Genomic DNA, 21,633 nt, shown 5'->3' on the forward strand with positions numbered 1-21,633 from the left:
CCCCTGGTGACCAGCCCCCATCCTTAGAGGCTTTCCAAAATCACCTCATCAATACAATTCTGGTGTGTGACAGGGATTTGTTATAAATATCAAAACACCTTTAAGGCTCTCATCAAGGGAAACTCCCAGGCTTTTAGGAGCTCTGTGTCAGGAAGGACAAATACCAAATTCCTAATTATAAATCACAACAACACAGCTATCTTCTCCTGTGTGTTCACATGGTCATCCCTCTGTATGTTTGTGTACTAATCCCTTTTTATAAGACTCCAGCCCTCTGATTGGTGTGGCTCAGTAGATTGAGTACTGGCCCGTAAACCCAAAAATTGTTGGTTTGATTCCCAGTCAGGGCACATGCCTGGGTTGTGGGCCAGGTCCCCAACTGGGGGTGTATGAGGGGCAACCAGTAATGTTTCTCTCCCTCTTTTTCTCCCTCCCGTCTCCTCTTTCTGAAAATAAATAAAATCTTAAAAAAAAGACACCAGTCCTATGAGGTCAGGGCCTACCCTAGTGACCTCATTTTATGTTAATCACCTCTTCAAAGGCCCCATCTCCAAATATAGTCACATGATGAGATCCTGAAGCAAGGACTTCAAAATGTGAATTTTAGGGAGACACAATTAAGCCCATGACAGATAGTGAACACACTGAGCACTCCATCAGTTGGGTTGTCTCATGTAATTTCCTCTGATAACCCTGTGAGCTGGGTACAAATGTTTATATGCCCAAGGGTGAGTGGCCCACTTCGTAACAGGTGTGCACCTTGGCCACCGACTCAGGTGAGAGGCGGGCATCTCCTGCCCATGTTCAGTGTGAAGTGGGTGTTTGGGGATCACAGATGATGGTACCTCAGGTGATCAAGAATCACCCCATTAAGAGGAGTGAGAGAGTGAGGCCAAGAGGGCTCCCTGACTCCTCCTGCCTCTCCATTGGAGTTCTAAAAGTAGAGGTCACACCTGTTCCTTGCTCTACCTTGTCCAAGTGCAACCTCAGCCACTTAAGTCCCACATTCTCAGTGCCAGCCACTCTCAGCCCCACAGGACCTCTATACTCAGGAGCTATGGCCTTCCCCTCAGGATGGCTTGTCAAGGGGGTTCCCCAACCAGGAAGCTTGTCATTCCCTCCACAGATCACCTGCTTCTCCATGTCCCGTCCTTTCTTTCTGTGAAGCATATTTTTTGAGAGGGGATGTATATTGACAATGTTTCAGACACTGGAGATCCCTCCTGTCCCCCACCCCACCAATAAATTAGGGTATATATTCAGATCCTCATCCTCTTTCCCACCATTAACCACTACCTTGTTTTTTTCCTGCCCTGGCTGTAATTTGCAGTTCTACCACATATGTGTGTTTTCCCAACAAATATGTTGTCTGATCTGTTTGAGCAGCTATAGTGACTAGGCCTCTTTTACTTATTTTGAGAATTTCAGCTCTTGATTTGCTAATGGGCTGGTTCATTCCCCTTATGAACACTCTCTGTGGTGGGCAGGTGGCTCATAGATGTAGGTAGAAGGCCAACAAAGGTAGGCATTTCCGTTCCATTTTCCATGTGATTAGGCAGAGACAGAGGCTCAGGCCTTAATTGTAATGGTTTTGTAAAGACATGCAGGTGGGCCCAGGTAGCCAGGTTTTTAGTGATCTCGAGCAATGTATTGAACCGAACACACAAAGAGTTTATAGTGGAAAGAGAGAGAGCAGACTTATTAAGTGATAGTATACACCGAAAAACATGGGAGCAGGTCAACTCCGAGCAGAGACTGACCCTCAGTGGCTGGAAGGATTCTGTTCTTATGGGGCAGATATTTCCTGGCTAGTTCTGGTGGGCTTCTATTGTGCATGTGCAAATAGTTATAGTTTCCCATTATTTTCCTTGATTAGCCACCGGGGGGAGGGGAGGATCCCACAATGCTGATTTATTATAATACTATTATAATGAAGCAGGGGTCATATAGCATCTTCTGAGCAGGTGCAGTCATGATTCACTATGCTTCAGTGCTTTTCCAGAAAGTGGGGACAACTGGTCTTAGAACAGGATCTCTGTCCTGTATCAATGTCCTTTTCTTAGTCCTGGGGCACCTCCAGAGTTTCCTCACCCTGACTATCTCCTGCCTCATGGCCAGGTCAAGCTCCCTCTGGAGGTTTAGGGACAGATGCTCCACTTCCTTTCTGTAGGGAACCGATCAGCAGGGCAATGGCAAATGTAGCCCAGTATTGACCAGGAAAACCGATCAATGTGAGGTGGTACATAGGAGCCAGGTGTGAAGATTGGCTTTCCTGTGGGGAGCCAGGCCTGCAGTGTACCTAGGCTGCTATGAGACTTGCTTTTCCTAAAACTCCCTCACCCTGAGTTAAGACTGCAGATGTTTAATTTATATCTCTGAAGCAACTCCCTAAAGTCTATAAGATGTCCCAAGGACAAATGTAACCAAATCAATCATTTTTATCGTTCCCTTGCAACTTTTTCTTCTTTTTTTGTTATCTGTAAGAAGTAATCACTTAACTAAATCTAGAAATAATGAGAACCTTCTTTGATAGAATGAGATGATAGAATGAGACTGGAAAGCAATAAAAGCCTGTCCAGACAAGGGTCAAGGCACTCTCCTCTTGAGAGAGTGGCCATGTCATCCCTTTTTCTCCACAGGACTTGGTAGTCCATGTGAATTTGTGTACCTCATCCACAACACACAGACTCCAGAGGGCCAGAGTCTGCATCACCTTTCCAGCTCCTGGTGGATTCAGCTGTCCTTCAGCTGGTGGCTGCATCACCATGTCTCTGCCTTCATTTTCATGTTCTCCTTGTGTGTGTCAGCCTTCCCTCTGTCTCTTCTAGAGAGATGTGATTGCCTCTAGGGTGTAGGAGAATCGGGAAAGCTCCTCTTGTCAAGATCCTTGATGTGCTCACATTTTTTTGGTCACATAAGGTACTATTTACAGGTCCTGGGATGAGGAAAAGCATTTGGCCAGGTGGCCATTTTTGGAGCCAGCCACATGTGGCTATACACAAGACCAGCCAGCAGGGTAGCTTAGCCCTGGGAATGAGGAGTGGGGCTATGAGATGGGGCAATGTTTGCTCCCAGGTTAAAACAGCATAGGGAGATTTAGTGTGGGGAAAACCTACCTCTTATCATGACTAGGAACTAAGAGAAGGACACAGCACATTAATGACCTATCTTAAAGTGGTCTTGCTAAATGGGATGATTCATATGGAACAAAATATGCACTAACCCAGTGGCTCTGCCAAAGAGAAGTACCACATAAGAGTTATAGGAAGGGTACATTTTTATCATTAGTGGTGGCTCCAGAGGCCACCACACTTTGACTCAGTGTTGCCTTGTGTTGGGTAAAGCCTGTGCATGGCAGGAACACTATGCAGTGATTTCATGAAATAACTCTAATGTATTCACCTGGAGAACAGTTGCCAGGATGACTAGATGGAGTCAAGAATGTGCTTTTAGAAAGAGTTCTATTTCCACCATGTCCTCACTGAGATGCCCAGAGGCCTGGGAACTGTGGAGCACTGTCAGTGATCACAGGGACACTGAGACCACTCTGTCTCCACAGGACAGGCTGCCCACATCCCCATTAGAGGGCGGACAGTAAACAGGAGAAACTTGGAGTCTCAGCTTTCCACATGGAAATACCATGGACAAAACAAAAGTGGTATTAGCCCCCTCCCGAGGCCATCATCACGTGTGGGTCCAGATCTTCAGTTGTGTCTGTAATGCTAATTTTCATGAACAGCAAAACAATCTCTTTGGAGTATAGTTGTACCCGTGCCTTGAGTGAAAGGAACAAAATCTGATGGGTGTTTTCCAACACCACCAAGCAATTCCAATTCTCAGTGGACAAGCACCCCACAAATTTAACTCAATTCTGACCCTACCTACCTGGAGATAACACCAGACCCCACAGGTTAAGGGTTCAGTCCTGCAAGACTATCCCCACTTCAGATGCCAATCAAAGTCCAGCTGTCACCTGTGTTTTTGACCACCCACTCCTCCTCTTGTTTGATTAATTTGCAGTTCAGCTCACAGAACTTAGAGAAATATTTTACTTAGTGGATTACTGGTGTGAACCCTGACAAAGAAGACACCTACTAAGCAGGGCTTCTGGTGGCTATGTGGGCTCAAATTAAAACAAACAACAACAACAACAAAAACAGAGCCTAGCAGCCATTTCTGCACAGGGGCCTCTCACACAAACTGCATTTCAGGGAGAAGCCTGCACTGAACTGTCTGCCCGAACTATGTTTCCTCCATGTGAGGCAGCCCTTATAAAGGAGTTTCTGGAATCCTATTTCAACCAAGAGGGCTGAGGTTTTCCCCATGCAATTAGAGCTGTGGAGCTCCAACCAAGCAGAGCAGCTCTATTCTGACCAGTCAGGACAGACAGTGTCCACCCCACTCCCTCTTTAAAAAAGGGATTTTATTTATGTATTTTTTGAGATAGGGGCAGAGAGAGAGAGAGAGAGAGAGAGAAAGAGAGAGAAAGACTGATGTGAGAAAGCAACACTGGTTGCCTCTCCTATGCATGGGAGACCCAGGCATGTGTCCTGACCTGGAATTGAACTGGTGACCTTTTGCTTTGAGGGACTACCCCAACTTACTGAGCCACACCAGTCAGGGCAGGACAGTGCCTTCTGAACCAATCAAGCTTCCAGGCCTTGAAGTCATCATTTGCATGAGAACAAACCAATCAGGGGTCAGGGGTGGGGACTTGTGTTCATATAAGTCACCTCCCTTCTGGCTCTCCGAGTGCATTTTCCTAGAATGACTCCACAGTGGGTCTTTCTTGGTTCAGCTGAAACACCGAAGATGTCTCTGCGGAGCAGCACAGTGCAAAGCAGAACACTGAGGAGCAGAGCACAGCTGTCTAGTCAGAGGGGCCTAACTAAGCCTGTGCTATTTCACAGCAGAGCTGTATCACAGTTGAACTGTTTTGCACAGAATAGTTTCCTTTTTCACTGCACCCCACATTGGGGATATCTGTGGAGTTGAATTAGTGCTAACAACCATTGGTTGACACAGTTTATTATAAAAGGATATGTAATAGGAATTGTCATAGGGAAATGATGCACAGAGTAAGGTATGGTGACAGGGTATGGAATGCCCTTCCATCTCCCGCAGTGTCTTCTCCTGGAATCTCCACCTGTTTAACTGGGAAGCTTTCCCAGAACCCCCTCCCTTCAGTTGCTTATGAGGCTTTATTACACAGGCATGACTGAATAAATTATTGGTCATTGGTGGTGATTGATTTTACCTGCAGCCTCTCAAACCATCCCCAAAGGTCAGGGGGCGGGACTGAAAAATTCCAAACCTCTAATCAATGACTGGTTTCCCTGGTGATCAGCCCCCCCACCTATAGAAGCTTTCTAAATCACTTCATTAAAATAACAAAAGGTATTTATTATCTCAACTCTTAGTAAATTGCCAGGGTTTTAAGAGCTTTGTGCTAAGAATGGAGATGAAGACCAAACCAAACATCTTTTTCTTATTGTAAATCACAATATCACACAAAACAAAAACAAAAAGCCCAAATCAAAATTCTGTGATAGAGCTGAAATAACTTTCTGCTCTCAGAAAGCAACGATGCTTTCAACAATTTCTGGGCTATGCTAAAAAGATAAAATAGCCATTTTAAGGAGTCTCTTAAGGGCCACAGTTCACAATTTGAGTATCACACAATGATAATGGTTAATTAGAATATGTTTAGTTTATAAAAGGAGAAAGGTTACTAGTACATGCATTTACAACCATAAAACAACAAAAGGATGTGAATAGATTGTGTCGAAATTTTATAGATTATGGCAAAAAGGAAAGCGTTGGCAATATGGGTATTTGGTTCTTAAGCACATGTCTGTTTGTAAGGTTTAGGTGTGGATCTGCATGTAACACTCCAAGCAGGGAAGCACGAACAAAAATGTGAGACAACCCAGCAGGAAGATCCGTCACGCGCCAGAGGGAGGCGGAGAAAATGCGCTGGGGAATGGGTAGGGGAGAGCAGACTGTCGCGGCGTGGAGGACGTATAGGGGTGTTATAACCCTGGGCGCGTAGAACTGAGGCATCACGTAATCTATGCCCAGACAAGGGGGAAAAGGTTTCCCTTTCGGGAAGAATACGCTGCAGCCCTTAAGTACAGGGATTGCGCGGGCTGTGAGAAGTCAATGGCATCAGGTCTGCAAAATCCGGACAGCACCTGCGACTCTGAGTCCCGGGGTTGGGGTAGGAATTGGCGAGGCCAGTCGCTGGGCCACAGGATGGCGGTAAGTGTCTGGAGACCAAGAGGACAGATGCTCCCGCTTGCAGTCAGAGAGAGAGAGAGAGAGAGCTATTGAGCTGACCAAACGGGAAAGGCGCCTGAGTGTAAATACGGCGGCATTGGGTGTTTTCTGTAGCTAGTCCGGAGCACAGCGTTCAGGAGCCTCCGAGACCACTGTCCTCCTTGCCGCGCACGGGTACTTGCTATGCCCTTTCTTTACACCTCTACATCCTGGTATCCTTGCACTCCATCACATCATCCCTTAGCCCCCCGCCCCTTTATCCCGACACTCCTGCGCCCCTAAAGCCCTACCCCTTGCATCACCTCATCCTTTATCGCTGTACCTCTCATCTCCTGAGGCCTAGCACCCCGCACCGCGGCGTCCCCCTACCCCGCTGCCACCAGGAGTCCGTCGATCTTTTCGCTTGCTCGTTGCCTTTCGGGCACCCAGGGCGCCCTATTGAGCAGAACTCCGAGGCTGAGACCCACCTCGAAGGCGACACCGGAGGCTCCAGGCTAGCCTGGAGGGACTCTGCGGCCCACCCGGGTGTGGGCGAGTCAGAGGAGGAGTCCAGGTCATAGCCAGAGACCGCCAGCTCATGCACTGCATCCACAGGAGCGACCTGGAATGGCAACCCCAGCTCTAAATAACATCAAGCCCACGTCCCTTTTTTACGTTTCAGCAAAAACAGCCTTGCGCTCCCTCCTCTGTTGGCCTCTGAAGAGGCCGCGCCTTCAAAATCAATATGCAGCTGCTGTAGCAGCCCGGAGCCCGGGGGAGTATGGCCCTCATCCTTGGGCCCATAAGTTTTCTTTCTTGGTAACGTCCTCACAGCCAAAGCTGGAGTCGGCTCGTTGACCATTGTTAAAAGGGATCCAGTAGGGCTTTTACTTAGTGTGGAGGGATGGGGGCGCCCAGCGGTGGGATGGCGCACACCCTCCCACTCTTTGTCTTTGTGGTCACTGGAGTACTTCCCTTCCTTCTCTGCCTCCACTTGAGCAAGAGGAACCCCCTGCGCGCATGCGTGCGCGCTTAAATTTCATTCACCAGTACTCATTTTGCATTCACTAGGTGCCTGAGCATCACCTCTCAATGCTTGAGGGAGGGCACACATCTGAAGACAGCTCCTTCCGGGAGCTTGCATCCTGTGGGGGAGGGTAGAGGTTTACATGTTGAACAGATAAAGCACCCAGGCTTGGGGCGTTCTGCCCGGAACCGTGGGGAGATTTGAGCGGAAACTCAGGGGCTTCAGGGGTGGGAAGACTCGGGTGGCTGCTCTGGGGAATGTGGGACACGTGGGTTTGGAGGACAGACTGGTAGAGCTGGTGTGAGGGTGGTCAGAGGCTAAGGGAAGGGCGTGGGCGCTGCCCCGAAAGATTTCGACTTTTTGCTGAGTGCCTGAGGGTCCTTAATGCTGAGTACCCATTGTATATTTAGAGATCTTGAGTGTTCAGTGCTTGCTCTTTATTTGAGTGTTTACTGTTTCAGGTATACTCAGTGACCCTGAATATCTTGTTCCCAGCTGTCTCATTGACTAGGCTGCTGGGGGCGGGGTGGGGGAGGGACGCTTATATTAACACATGTGAAGAAATTCGTCCACTCCGCCCCTCCCCCCACTTTTTTCTTGTCTTCTATATATTTTTTTTAGAATGGAATATTCCAAACAAGAGTAGGTGCCCATTCTAGGAGATGGCTGTCAGGCTGTGGTCTGGAGATATGTCAGTGGCCTCCAAGGCAGGAGCGAGTTCCTCAAAGGTCTGAGTCCAGTCCTTTTTCAGATGGATGGTTTGCAAATACTGTCTCCCACACTGTAGCTTGTTTTCTCATCCTTGTCACAAGGCAAAAGTTTAAATTTTGATGAGGCCCAATTACTGGTTTCCTTAGATCCATAGCTCATGTTTTTGGTGTCAAGTCTAAGCACTCTTTGCCTAGCCCTATGTTCTGAAGATTTCCTTCTATAAATTTTCTTCCTCCAAATTTTGTAGTTTTGTTTTCTACTTAAGTCTGTGATTTTCTTTTTTTCTGTCATGAATGGCTATTGGATGTTATCCGATAACTTCACTGCATTGAGATGATATGATTTTTATGTTTGATTTTTCCCCCTCTGCCTGTTGATAAGGTGAATTCCATTGATTTGATTTTCTGTAGGTTTTATTCTCAAGCAGGGGAACTGAGTTTTGGAGCATCCCACTTATGCTGTAGTGTGGGTAGTGGGAGATTAGTAGTCTAGATAAAAAAGGATAGTGTTTGAATTTCCTGGCAGCTGCAACAAATTCCTAAAAGCTGAGGGACCAGAAACAAGTGTGCTGCCAAAGTCTGAGAGCAAAGTGTGGGCAAGCCAGTTCCCCCAGGAGATTCCAGGGAAGGGTCTTTCCTGCTTCTGCCAGGTCCTGGTGGCTCAACGTGTCCATTGGCTTTGTTGCCAAGTCACCCCATCTCTGCCTTTTTTCACATGGCCTTCTCCCATGTTTCTGCATCTTCTGTCTCTTAAAGACACCTGTCATTGGATTTAGGGTCCACCCCAATCCAGGATGATCTCAAGTCCCTTAACTGAATTATACTTGCAAAGAACTTTTTATCAAACAAGGTCAAAGTCACACATTCCAAACATCTGGATGTGGGCATATCTTAAGAGAGCACCTTTCAGCCCACTGTAGGTGGAATCCAGGACTAGGATGGTAGCAGTTGACATGGAGAGAAGAGCCTGCATCCCAATGATTCCTGACTTGCTGTTGGTCTCCTTGTGGGCAGGGATGGAGAGAAAGAGATCAAAGGCAGCTTTTATTTGTCTATTTATTTTAGTTAACCGAGTTGCAAGTGTATGGTGGGACCATTCACCTGACTGGGGAAGGTGGTGGTGAGGGGCTATGCCTTTGATGCAGCCACAGGAGGTGCATCCAAGCCAGAGCTGGAGCCTGGCCCCTGTGTGGATGTGTGTGTGGAGAGAACCCATGGTGGATGGCAGCATGGCCCTTGCTCTCTTAAGAGTGGGGAGGAGGCTGCTCCTCTGGATCCAGAGTGTTCTATGACTTGTCATGACCCCTAGGATGGGGTATGAATGATAGCATGCAGGCTGGGCATTAGGGGTCCTGGGAACTCTTCATCTTCTGGGGACCATGTGAGAAAGCCCAAATTAGCCAAGGGGATAGACAGAACCAAGACACCCAGAAGTGTGAGGAAGGCTGCTGGACCAGTACTTTTCCAAAGACCCTCACTGACCTGTGACTGATGGTGACACCCAACTGAGTCCCAGTTGACCACTGACACCTCAGCTGACCCAGCACTGACCCTTCAGCTGACCAAATGCTGACTCCCCACTGGCCCCAAGTGCCCAGAAGCCAGTCTTCAGCATTCTCACTGATCACCAGCTTTCCTGTGAGCCCAGGTCCAACTGCTGACCTTCAACTTTGAGAACAGAACTGCAAGGATGCCACACAGAGCTGGGGGCAAATTGAAGACAGGGGTGCTGACAATGGAGGCAGCCTCTGGCCCCAAAGGCAGTGCTGGCAAGAGGAGCTGCCAGTGAGGGGAAAGTGTCAGGACCTGATATCCCATGAAGCAGGGAGTGGGTCAGAGCTGACCAGAGAGGAGGGAGGAGGGAGGGCCAAAGGGAAGATGCAGTTAGAGGTATTGCTGGGCAGGTGTCAGAGAAAAGTAAAGCCTCAGTCAGTCTTGCTTAATAATGAACAGGTAGGTTCTGACCAGGGTTGGGACCACCATGCAGCAGGGCAACATTTTAAGACAATAGCTCAGCTCAACCCAGGCCCAACAGCATTCAAGCTGGGCGACCCAGCTTTCCCCTGACATGCACCACCGAATGCTTATTGAGCAAAGAAATCGGGTGTTTGTGTTGGGGAGAGGCATTTGTTTTTATAATTGAAGGATTCTCAAACATGTTGGTGAGTGGACAGGAAATGACACATCCGGGAGGAGACTAGATGTTGGTCAGGGACCAGGGACAGACCCACATCCAGCAGGATTAGATAGGCTGTGGGTTATGGGCCAGGCTGAGCCTAGACTGGGGAAATTTACCTGCAGTGCATGTAGATGTTTCTGAGACTGGTTGGGCTGCATTGTTCCTCCAGTACCTCACCTATTTTTCTCATCTTTCTCAATGTAATTACCCTATCAAGATATGGAGAGAGTGATTGAGAATCCCAGTGTGATGTGCCACAGTGGTCCAAGGAAAGGCCACCCAGAGGAATTCCACATCCCTCTTCCTATATGGTCTCCCATGGGCACTGGCAGCCAAGCCAGCCTGTTCAGCCCACCCTCCACCTGCTGGGTAAAATGATGGAGACACCCAGTCTCATTTTTGGTAACCCTCCATTACACTCAGATTTCTTTTAAAAATCAAGGTGAAATGTCCATAACATACAACTAACCACCTGTGAATGCAATTTGGTGCATTCCCAGTGCTGTGCAATCCTTTACCTCTCTAGCTCTGAAACATTCTCATCACCTTTGGAGGAAAGTCACTACCCATTTTTCCCATCACCCTCAGTTCCTGGCAACGACTAACCTAGTTTTTGTCTATAGATTTGCTTATTCTGGACAGTTCTTGTAAATGGGATCATATACTGTGGCCTTTTGTAACTGACTTCTCTTACTTGGCATAATGTTTTTTTTTAAGGCTTTTAAAATTTATTTTATAGGGGAAGGGAAGGAGTGAGAAACATCAATGTGTGGTTGCCTCTCATGTGCCCCCTACTGGGGACCTGGTCTGGTGCACAACCCAGGCATGTGCCCTGATTGGGAATCAAACTGGCAACCCTTTGTTTTGAAGGCCAGCACTCAATCCACTGAGCCACACCAGCCAGGGCTCAACACAATGTTTTTTAAGCTTCATGTTGTAGCATGAATCAGAACTTCACTCTCCTTTTTATGGTGGAATGGTACTCCAGTGTGGGCAGACCACATTTTGTTAATCTACCCATCTGTTATGGACATTTGGGCTGTTTCTACTTTGGGGATGTTATAAATAATGCTGTTGTGAATGTGGGTATATGGGTATCTGTTAGAACCCTTGTGTACACCTGGAAGTGGACTGAGTCATGTGATGCTTTCTTAGAGGCAGGTAGCTGTTTACTTCATTAGGTTTTTGAACCTGGTAGAGCAGATAGATAACCAGATTTTAGACTGAAGCTGTCCAACAAAACTTTCTGTCCAGTGTTGTAGCCTCTGGCCACATGTAGATAGGGCAATTAAAAAATTAAATGGCCCCTGTGGATTGTGGCTGGCTGTATGAGGTGACAAATGAAGTTGCTGCCAAAGAGTACTTCCCACATCACAGCCTCTGTTCTAAGAATGCCTTGAGGAAGCAAAAAACTAAAAAGCTGAAGAGCCATGGTGGTAACTTGGAATACTTAAGCTCCTGCCCCTGGAAAACTTATTTTCAATACCACTTAAGGATTTGAACACAAGTATTTACAGTAGAACTGAATGCCCTCACTGTTTTAACATGCTGGCTGCACCTTGAGAAAGCACTAGTCTATTGATGCTCCTCACTGCGATGTGGCCTGCTCAGCACTGAGGTTCTTTCTACTCTCTTCCTCCACCGGGGAGTCTGGTATGGTTTCCGTCCACGTGAATAGAGCAGCTGTGCATATATGTCTTTTTTAGCGTTGGGATATTTTCTAAAGACTAGTAGATGGCTAGTTCCAGATGGTTCTGGGAAGCCCTGGTTTGAGTAAACCTAGTAAGATAAAATATATTTCTGAAGTGTTTTACCACTGTACTTATTGTTATAATGAAAAAAAATTGATAACAGTGAGGATAATGACAGGTATAACTAACACTTACAAAGCCCTTATTTTGCACCAGGAATTATTTTTTTAGGGGATTATCATGTGTTATCTCGTTTATTCCCTCATTTCCCATGAGGTAGGTGCCATTAACATTCCCATTTCTCAGCTGACTTTCGAAAGCATCTCTCCAACCTTGCTTTGTAACAGAACGTAGAGCTTGTGAACAGCCAACTTCTGAAATACCCACGCAGACATTACACAATCTGATCCTTACAATATTCTTTAAACTCACTAAATTCACAACCCTAGTTTCTTATTTGGTTCAATGTACAAATTATTTTATTATGTTAACTAACAATTCGAGAGGTTCTTTGAACAACCCAATTTTAACAACTTAATTTCCTTCATTTAGTTACTGTTAAGTTCCCTTGAACTTTACACCACCTTTAAAAATGCCTTTTAAATACTGAAAACACCTGTAGTAAAATAAGTTCTTCTCTAGACTTTAGAATTCCCAGCCCAATAAATTCTATCATAATCCTGATGGACCTTAAAAACTGCCATTTCAACTCACTGAAGCACTCATACATTTTAAGTGGGAACCAGTTTACTTATCAGAACCGGAAATGGCAAATTCTGAAGATAACAAACTTTTCATACAGGCCAATCTACCCGGTTGTCTCTAGGATAATGACACAGTCCGTATTTGGCGTTTAAATGTGACCGAGCGAGACTGTGGAGACTAAACACTGGTAATAATAACACAGGTACCTTCAGGGTGAGAGAGATTTAAATCCCAGGAGGGGGTTGGTGGCAAGATTCGAGAGCATGGCGGTCACACATCAGGTGAGCACCCCCTGCAGTAGAGCACCGGGCGCACCACGCTGAGGCCCGGTGAGGCTCTTTCCGGGAAGCTGGGTGGCTCTGGAGAAAGCCTTTGGCGTCAGGGGACCCCCAGGGCGCAAGGCAGTTCCTGCCTGCCTCCACGGCTTCACTTGCTCTTGGCCTTGTGGTGGCTCTCGGTCTTCTTTGGCAGTAGCACGGCTTGGATGTTGGGCAGGACGCCACCCTGAGCGATGGTCACGCGGCCCAGCAGCTTGTTGAGCTCCTCATCATTTCGGATGGCCAGCTGCAGATGGCGCGGGATAATACGCGTCTTCTTGTTATCTCGGGCCGCGTTGCCCGCCAGCTCCAGGATTTCGGCAGTCAGGTACTCCAGCACCGCCGCCAGGTACACGGGCGCGCCGGCGCCTACGCGCTCGGAGTAGTTGCCTTTGCGAAGCAGGCGGTGCACACGGCCTACGGGAAACTGTAGCCCGGCGCGCGAAGAGCGGGACTTGGCCTTGGCTCGCACCTTGCCCCCCTGCTTGCCGCGGCCGGACATATCCGTAAATCGGAGCCAAGACAAAGAAGAAGAACGGAGAAGCAAAACCCGAAATAGAGGTTGCTAGACCTAGCAAGCCCTTATATGTAGTCCGGAGGTAGGTGAGATGGCGCCATCCAATTGGATGGCGTCTACAGCCAATCAGAAAAAGAAGTCACCATCCCTTAATTTGCATGTGTCTTTTCCAGTGATGATGTTAGGGAGTGTTTGACCCTACCAGAAACTAGAAACTGTGTCCTTGATTTGAATATACGACATATAAATAGAGCTGTTCCGTTTACAGACTATTGGTAGAGACACTTAATCATTCTTTGTCCCTTGAAATCTGACCCTGAGACCAAGTAGGCAGTCCCCAAGTTGCAAAAGAATGCAAGAAGCGCATTGCAAGCACAGCTGTAAAGAGAACTACTCCGTTTATAGGTAAAATTTGTTGAAGCAGGTGCATCCCGGCACCGGCATCCTGTCAAATCCGTGGGCATCATGAACTTTCTCAAAGATATCTGTGAGCACGCGAGGCATCCCACCTGGAGCAATACAACAAATTGTGGAGCATTCCATGCTGCTGCCAGAGCCACTACCATAATTGAGAAAAGGTTTTGAACATGGTGAAGGGTTGTTATGTAAATGCAATGCATCTTTGTGTCCTAGGGGTTCCCTGGTTATTTACAGGGGCTCTGCTTCAGTCCTGTGCACGCATGTTTGTATGTATGCACTTGCACATGAATGCAAGAATCCAGAGGTTAGGATGCAAATCATAGCAAGGCAATTAAGGACCTCCCATTCCACCCTTGCCTCCGCCCAGGGAGATCAATGCATGGTCATGCAAATCAGGAGCGTGGAGCTGTAACATTCTTTTAGTGCATCCCTGGTGCTTGCGCCCGGGGACTTACTCTACAGCTCTGTCTGTTTGCCTATCTCCCCACCCTGTGTCCCTGGTGGGTGAGCCTGGAGGTGCCTCAGATGACGCGCTTGGTGAGGCCCTGGTGATGTCGAGCAGATCTGGTGGTGGCACTTCGCACTGCATCCCTGCCTGGACCCAACGTCTTTATCCTTGAGCAATGAGCATTTCTGGGAGGACTTTTGCCTGGTTGGATACTGCAATGGCAGGATGCTGGAGACTGAAAAGGAAATGGAAGCTCGGTGAAAACTCAGCGCCCTGTGTTCGGGAGCCGCGTGTGATAAGCCGACGCTGCACTGATACCTTTCACCCTTAAGGGTGGGAGGTGAGGTGGAGGGAACTGGGCCATTTAAAAGGAAAGAATTACCCTTTTTCTGAACAAATTAGTTCCTTCCCCTTCGGCTACATTATTTTCTGTGAAATGTTAGTGACCAAGAATAGAAGTCCCCCTTTGAACTCCCCGCATTTATTTGGAGAATCATCTTCTGGGGAAAGTTCTTTGTCATGAAGAGTCTTCACTGTGACAAGGCGAACGCCTACCTTTTTTTTTTTTTTGGCTTGGCTTTCTTTTTTTAAAAAAGGGGTTTCTAATCATTTCTTTGAACATTTTGAGAATTAATGTATTGAGAGTTTGCGTCCTTGGGAGGAGGGTTTAGCAAAGGGGGGGGGGCGGGGAAAAGAAAGGTCGTATCATCTCAGCAAGGAACAGGTGTTCAATAAAAGATAATCGTGCGTTTACAAATCTTATCTCCGAAGGGAAGTTGGGGTTGCGGGGCGGGTGCAGAAGCGCAGGTGGCACCAGGAAAGAAAACTCACCAATCATCCTCTGCCACAGAGGCTGGAGCCCTTCACTCCCCCTCCTGCCCGTTTGTTTTTCTTGTGTGGATCAACTCTAAAAGAATTTTTTAAATCTCACACATTTCAAAGTTGGCATCTAAAATATCTTCATGGTTAGTTGAAATAGTTGCAAGGATGCAAATACCATCCTTGAGTTTTTAAAAATGGTCATACACATCAGTCTTTTAAAGGTATGGTTAGGTTGGAGTCCCTCAAGAAACTGGACGGATGCAGCGAGCTAAGGAGAGCAGGGTTTATCAGCGGGAAATGAGGGAGAGTAGAGCAACCAAGGGAGGTTGGGACTCACTTGGTTGTTCTTAGGTCAAGGTTTTTAAATGCAAAAACCTACGGTTGGGGTGTTAGAGTCACTGGCTAGAGCTGGTTACTGGGTGAAAGCTGCATCCTGTTATGCCAGATAAGTGGACCCCAGACCCTAATCTTCCTGGGTAGGGTCAACAGGCAGCTTCCCATGGTGCCATTTTCTCACCTGGTGATTTTCCATTCCTCCTAGACCTGCCTAGATCTAACAGGTATCTGTTGAAATATCAATTTGGTACCATAATTTATAAAATAACACAACCAAATTCCTCGTTAATAGATGTTTTAGATGATTCTTTTTTTTTTAAAGATTTTATTTATTTATTTTTAGAGAGGGAAGGGAGGGATAAAGAGAGAGAGAGAGAAACATCAATGTGCGGTTGCTGGGGGCTGTGGCCTGCAACCCAGGCATGTGCCCTGACTGGGAATCGAACCTGCCATGCTTTGATTCGCAGCCCTCACTCAATCCACTGAGCTATGCCAGCCAGGGCTAGATGATTCTTTTTTTCTCCTCGAAGTCATTTGTATTTCATTTCTGTCTCAAAATTTCATCCTAATGTAAGATGTATTTTTTGTTTATCTACCACCTTTCCCTACAAAAAAAAAGTATGTAAATTGAAATTTTAAAATACTTGTAGGTGATCAAAACCGAGTGTTTGAAACATAAATAAGTTTTGCCCTCACAATATGGCTCAGTTGATTGCGCATCTTTCAGCAAACCAAAAGGTTGGGGGTTGAATCCGGGTCAGGGTGCATAGGGAAGGCAACCAATCCATGTTTCTCCCGTGGGTGTTTAGCTCCTCTTTCTTCCTCCCTTCTCTACTCTCTAAAATCAATAAGCATGTCCTCAGGTGAGGTTAAAATACATAAATTTTAAAAACACAAATAAGTTTTGATAATTTTGAAATAAAAAACAAAGTTTTAGTGAAATCAGCCTCTTAATGAGATGGATGGTGGCCCCTCCCTCTCCACATTAGGTAGTTCACGCACCCTTGCTCGCATAGTCTTATGTTTACAGTGATAGTAATATAGCAGCTTTTGCTTTGTCTTATAGATATATGCTCTGAAACACCATTTACAAAAGTATATGCATAAGAATGAAATTTTTCTATAGACATTTCACTCAATTCTTTGCTTTCCTAGTTATAATCCAAAAATCAAACAGTGATTGACTATTAAATGATAATGCCCTTAATTCTCAGATATCTGATTCATATTTAAAATGTCGGCCTTCAGCCCTCCACTATGAATGGGGCTGTTGACAGGTCCAAGCCCTGCTCAGTATCTTAATGAGCACTGGTAGTCACATGAAACTAGTCTCACAGATCCACGTGATTCTCTCTACCACAATGAGCCTAAAACCTAGACTTAGTAAAATAAAACTTGTCTGCAGCGAATGTGATAAATTGTGCTCACAGAAGGCATCAATACTGCTTAGTGTCAAAAGAAAGATCAAGAAGCACAATGAACATGTTGTAGAATTCCCAAATATAATTATATAAAAATAAATTTTGTTGTGGATAATGAAAATCATTGGTGAATTTCTCATGCTTTGGCTGGTGTGGCTCAGTGGATTGAGCACCAGCCTGTGAACCAAATGGTCACTGGTTCGTTCCCCAGTCAGGGCACATACCTGGGTTGGGGGCCAGGTCCTCAGCAGGGGCACATGAGAGGTAGCCACACACATTGCTGTTTCTCTTCCCGTCTTTCTCTAAAAATAAATAAATACAATCTTTAAGAAAAAGGAATTTTGTTAAATGGCAGATGCTAGTTCTTCTTTTCTATTGGATAATAGTTCAACCAATCTGAAGGCACATCTGTGGTGTGCATGGAATCAGATTCATACCTTTTTCTAGTCATCCTGTGTGTTTGTAGCAAAAAAATAAAATACAAAATAACCAGTTTTAACCTGAGTCTACATTTTCTCTGGCTATGAGGCAGATATGGGGTGGGAAGAAGGGAGGGGAGGAGGGATGCATTTCTTCTGAGGAAGGGAATGTTGATGCTTATTCAGTACAGGGGATAAGAACGGTATTTGCTTCCAACTTCCTAAACCATCTTTCCCATTATTCCCCCACCCTGGACTCCCCAAAGGCTAGAGATAAATTCAGACCTCAAGGCTAGATGCAAATGGTGTTTCAGGTATCTGAGGTCATAGTACTGAAAATACGTTATTGTGCTTACAGTGGAAGTATAGCAAAAAGTTAGATTTTTTAACTGCAGAGAGGACTGGAACGGGTTCCAAAGGAAATACTAATTCTTACTGATGATGTCCACTGAGCAAACCCTTTGATGGGATGGTCATATGCTTAAGTGCTTGGTATGTGTGATTTCATCCAGTCTTCTAATATCTCCAAGGGCTAGATATTATTAATGTTCTCTAATTACCCATCAGAACTCAGACTTATAGAACTGGTAAAAGATAAACTGAGGCATATTAAAACATTTTAAGAGTTTTTTGGCACTAAAATCCATTTGAATTGAGCAGCATCCGACGTAGCAGATAGAAGGGAGCTCCAAGAAGCTGTGCAAAATGAAAGACTTCTATAGGCAGAAGGGAGGGGGAACAGGAAAGTCATACAAGGCAAAGTGCATTTGGTATTGCAGTTACTCTTCTTTAGGGGATGGCTGGGGTTTCTTATGCAGGTGACCTAAGTCGCGCAGACCAGGTAATTTCTGACTGTCTGGTTTGAGATGCCATTTCTGAGAGCTCTGAAAGTGAAATCAAATTCAGTATTGGTTTTGTGATGTGAGATTTAACATAAGTGGCTCCATTTCGGGCCTGTTGCCTTGTTTTTAACAGAAGTCACTGGTTCCTGAGTTAATTCCCTTATTAAATTAATTCCTATATGCACAAGGTTAAGTTTCCTTATTATATTGACTTCCAAGATAAAAACATGAGGTGTAATAAATTTACCTCCCACTTATTTTAGTGTCAGCTGGGGAGCTCTTTAGAAATGCAGACTTTTGGGCCCCACCTCAAATGTTTTGAGTCAGAATCTGCATTTAAACAGATTCATATGCACATCAGAATTTGAGAAACTCTGGTCTGAAGGTCACTTACTGGGCTATTGTAACCATATATGCCACTATCCAAATGGGCCAGGGAACTTAATGGCATTCCTAATGCACAGAAAAATTCACTGAGTTCAGAGCAGTTAGCACCATGCTTTCAAAGTACCAACACAAGCAGTGTCCTCTGCATGTGAGTCTGTCCTCTTAGGTACACTGGGCATCTGGGGATTGTCAGTGCCTGGACATCCTTAGCATTAACCATTTTACCTATTTACTTTACAAATGTAGAGTTGATTTAACAAATACTTCTCTATAGCTCATCATGAGCTAGGTAATGTGAATCCTGGGTAAGACACCTGCTAAGAAGGGGTCCTGCTAGCTCAGAGGCTCAAACTAAAAAACAAAATAAAAACCAAAAAGAACCTAGGAGCCATTTCTACACGGTGGCCTGTCACACAAACTACCCTTCATGGAGAAATCTGCACTGAACTGCCTGCCTGCACTGTTTCTGCCATCAGAACCAGCCCTTATTAAGGAGTTCCTGGAATTCTATTTCAAAAAATAGGACTGAGGCTTGCCCCATCCAAAAACTGCACGGTTACAACCAACCAGAACAGCTCTATTCTGACTAATCAGGACAGTATCTTTCGGACCAGTCAAGCTGTGAGGATTTGGAGTCCTTATTTGCATGAGGACAGACCAATCAGGGACCAGGAATGGGGATTTCTGTCCACATAAGCCTGCTCCCCTCTGGCTTCTAGAGGTGCACTTTCTTTTTCCACTGGAGAATAGAAAATGAGTTTCCCTGGCAGACCTGAAATACTGAAGCTGTCTTGCCAAAGTGGAGGGGACCAGTGCAGCACAAACAGACTGGCAAGCAGCAGAGCACAGCTTCCTAGCTGGAAAAGGGCCTGGTTCTAGGGTTGCCTCACAGCTATTTTGCACTGAATAAAGTTTCTTTCTTCACTGTACCCCAATTTGGTGGTTCCTGTTGGTGTTGAATTGGCAGCCACTACTGACCATTGGTTGACAGTAACCACTCAATAAATATTTAATTCAATTTAGTGCTCATAACAGCCCTTCCAGGTATGCATTATTATTAACTCCACTTTGTAAATGAGTAGCAAAGAGCTGAAAAAATATAGCCTAAGTGTTGGCCCTTGAAGTCAGGCCAGCTGGTGCCAAGCTCCAAGCTGACCACAACAATCTAGATTTTTTTTTACCTTTTGGCTATTTCCTTTTTGGAGAGGAAATAATACTTGTGATATGATATGTAGAAGAAAAAAATTAACAATTTAAATGCATTGCCCTGTGTTTAAGTTTCTGGGGGAAAAGCAGCCAGAAATCTTAAAATTTCTACCAAAGTAGAAATATGAAAGTACTACAGGTAAAATTGCACTCAATTTCACAATGGCAGATTTAGTCCTTGTGGTTTTTTTTTTAAAGATTTTATTCATTTATTTTTAGACACAGGGGAAGGGAATGAGAAAGAGAGGGAGAGAAATATCAATGTGTGCTTGCCTCTCACGTGCCCCCTACTGGGGACCAGGCCCACAACCCAGGAATGAGCCCTGACTGGGAATTGAACTGGCGACCCTTTGGTTTGTAGGCCAGCACTCAATCCATTGAGTTACACCAGCTAGGGCAGATTTAGTTTTTTAAAGGCATCTTAAAGTGGACAAAAGATTGTTTCTGGAATATTTATTAAAACTACTTTTATAACTATTATTTATTTTTATGCCAAAGACTTAATGATGAATGTATACAAATAACTATCACCACCCCTGCCTGCCAGCACCCTTTGAAGAGCTCTGTAGCTTCATCTTGAACAGAAGGTGTAGTCAAAGCAAGAAGGCTTTCCTTTTGCCTGCAGATCTCATTGGCACAGATTCTTCCACCACAAGCTGCCTTCAGTTCTTAAAACTTACTATTCTGAGTAGGTCTCTCTGTTTCAATAGAGGCTAGTTGGTGGTTAGATGTTGAAGTTGTTTACCCTTGGTAATGTCACAGAGGAAAAACTTCCCCTCCACCCTCCTGATTTGATGGCTGGGTTCATGAAATCAATCAATAGCAGACAGACTAACAGGACAAATATATATACACATTTGTTCAATTTTATAGACGATATTATTTATTTGTTTTTTAGACTGAGGGGAAGGGAAGGAGAGAGGAAGAGAAATGTGGTTGTCTCTTGAGTGCCCCCTTCTAGGGACCTGACCTACAACCCAGGCATGTGTCCTAGGCTGGGAATCGAACCGGCGACCCTTTGGTTCACAGGCCAATGCTCAATCCACTAAGCTACATCAGCCAGGGCCATTTATTCAATTTTAATATTATGTGAATGTGGGGGTCACAGGGGAAAAAAGGCAAAATTATAAGATTTTGGAGCTTATATATGTCTTTACAGGAAAATGGGAGTGGGACCTAGACTTCTTAGGGGAGAGCAAACAATTTTAGGAAGGATGACTGGGCCCTTAGGAGACTAGATGGGAGATACGACAGTTTGTGACAAAGTCTGTCTAGGTATGATGCCAACCTTTAGTGTCCTCTGCTGGGATTGATGAAATTCTTGGGAGAGGACTGATGGCAGTTCAGTTAATTTTACAGGGTCTGTCTTAGACAGATAAGGGTGGGGGCGGTATTCAGGGACAACTCTACCAGCATTTGTTGTTTTTCAAGTGCCTTCAGCTCAAAACAATCAACATATTAATGTGGCATATTTTGGAGTGGCTTCACTAGCAAAGGCGTTTGTCCCAGACATCTGAGCTTGGGGTTTGGGGAGGCCATGCTTAGCCTGTGCCACGTGACAGTGATAGTGAATATTGAATTTTCCAGCAAAATGAGAATGTGGGCACTCTGTCCAAAGACTGTTATGAGTTCCAAGACAGCCACAGCAGAGCATGGGGCAATTCTCAAGACAGCCTTGGTGCAGGCCCTGGATGGCCCTCAAGCTGCACCCACTGCTTGGCCCTTGTGTGACCACGGTCCCCTCACCTGCTTTAGTCCTGCCAGCCTCTAGTGACATGGGTATTCCCACCAGGTTCCAGAGATTTCTTGGCTTCCTTGCAGTGTGGGAAGGCTTGGAAGAGTGAATAGGATGCAAGTGTTCATAGGAAGGGCTTGGGTAAAAAGTTGTCTTTTCATTTAAGTGCTAAGATTTGGGAATTGATCTGTTC

At 45.6% G+C, this 21,633-nt stretch overlaps 1 protein-coding gene across 1 annotated transcript; it reads right to left on the reverse strand.

The window, feature by feature from the left end:
* Positions 1–12,326: 12,326 nt before the first annotated feature.
* Positions 12,327–13,496, reverse strand: LOC114515302 (histone H2A type 3). The gene has a single exon (XM_036032805.1). It carries the CDS (start codon positions 13,387–13,389, stop codon positions 12,997–12,999), a length of 393 nt encoding a protein of 130 aa, XP_035888698.1. The 5' UTR covers positions 13,390–13,496; the 3' UTR covers positions 12,327–12,996.
* Between the last annotated feature and the right edge of the window lie 8,137 nt (positions 13,497–21,633).

Source organism: Phyllostomus discolor, chromosome 8 (assembly GCF_004126475.2).
Source record: "Phyllostomus discolor isolate MPI-MPIP mPhyDis1 chromosome 8, mPhyDis1.pri.v3, whole genome shotgun sequence".
Classification (NCBI taxonomy): Eukaryota; Metazoa; Chordata; class Mammalia; order Chiroptera; family Phyllostomidae; genus Phyllostomus; species Phyllostomus discolor.

Bases quoted from the DNA above. Each gene is read 5' to 3' on its own strand.
- LOC114515302 (XM_036032805.1), bottom strand. From the start codon at position 13,389: ATGTCCGGCCGCGGCAAGCAGGGGGGCAAGGTGCGAGCCAAGGCCAAG.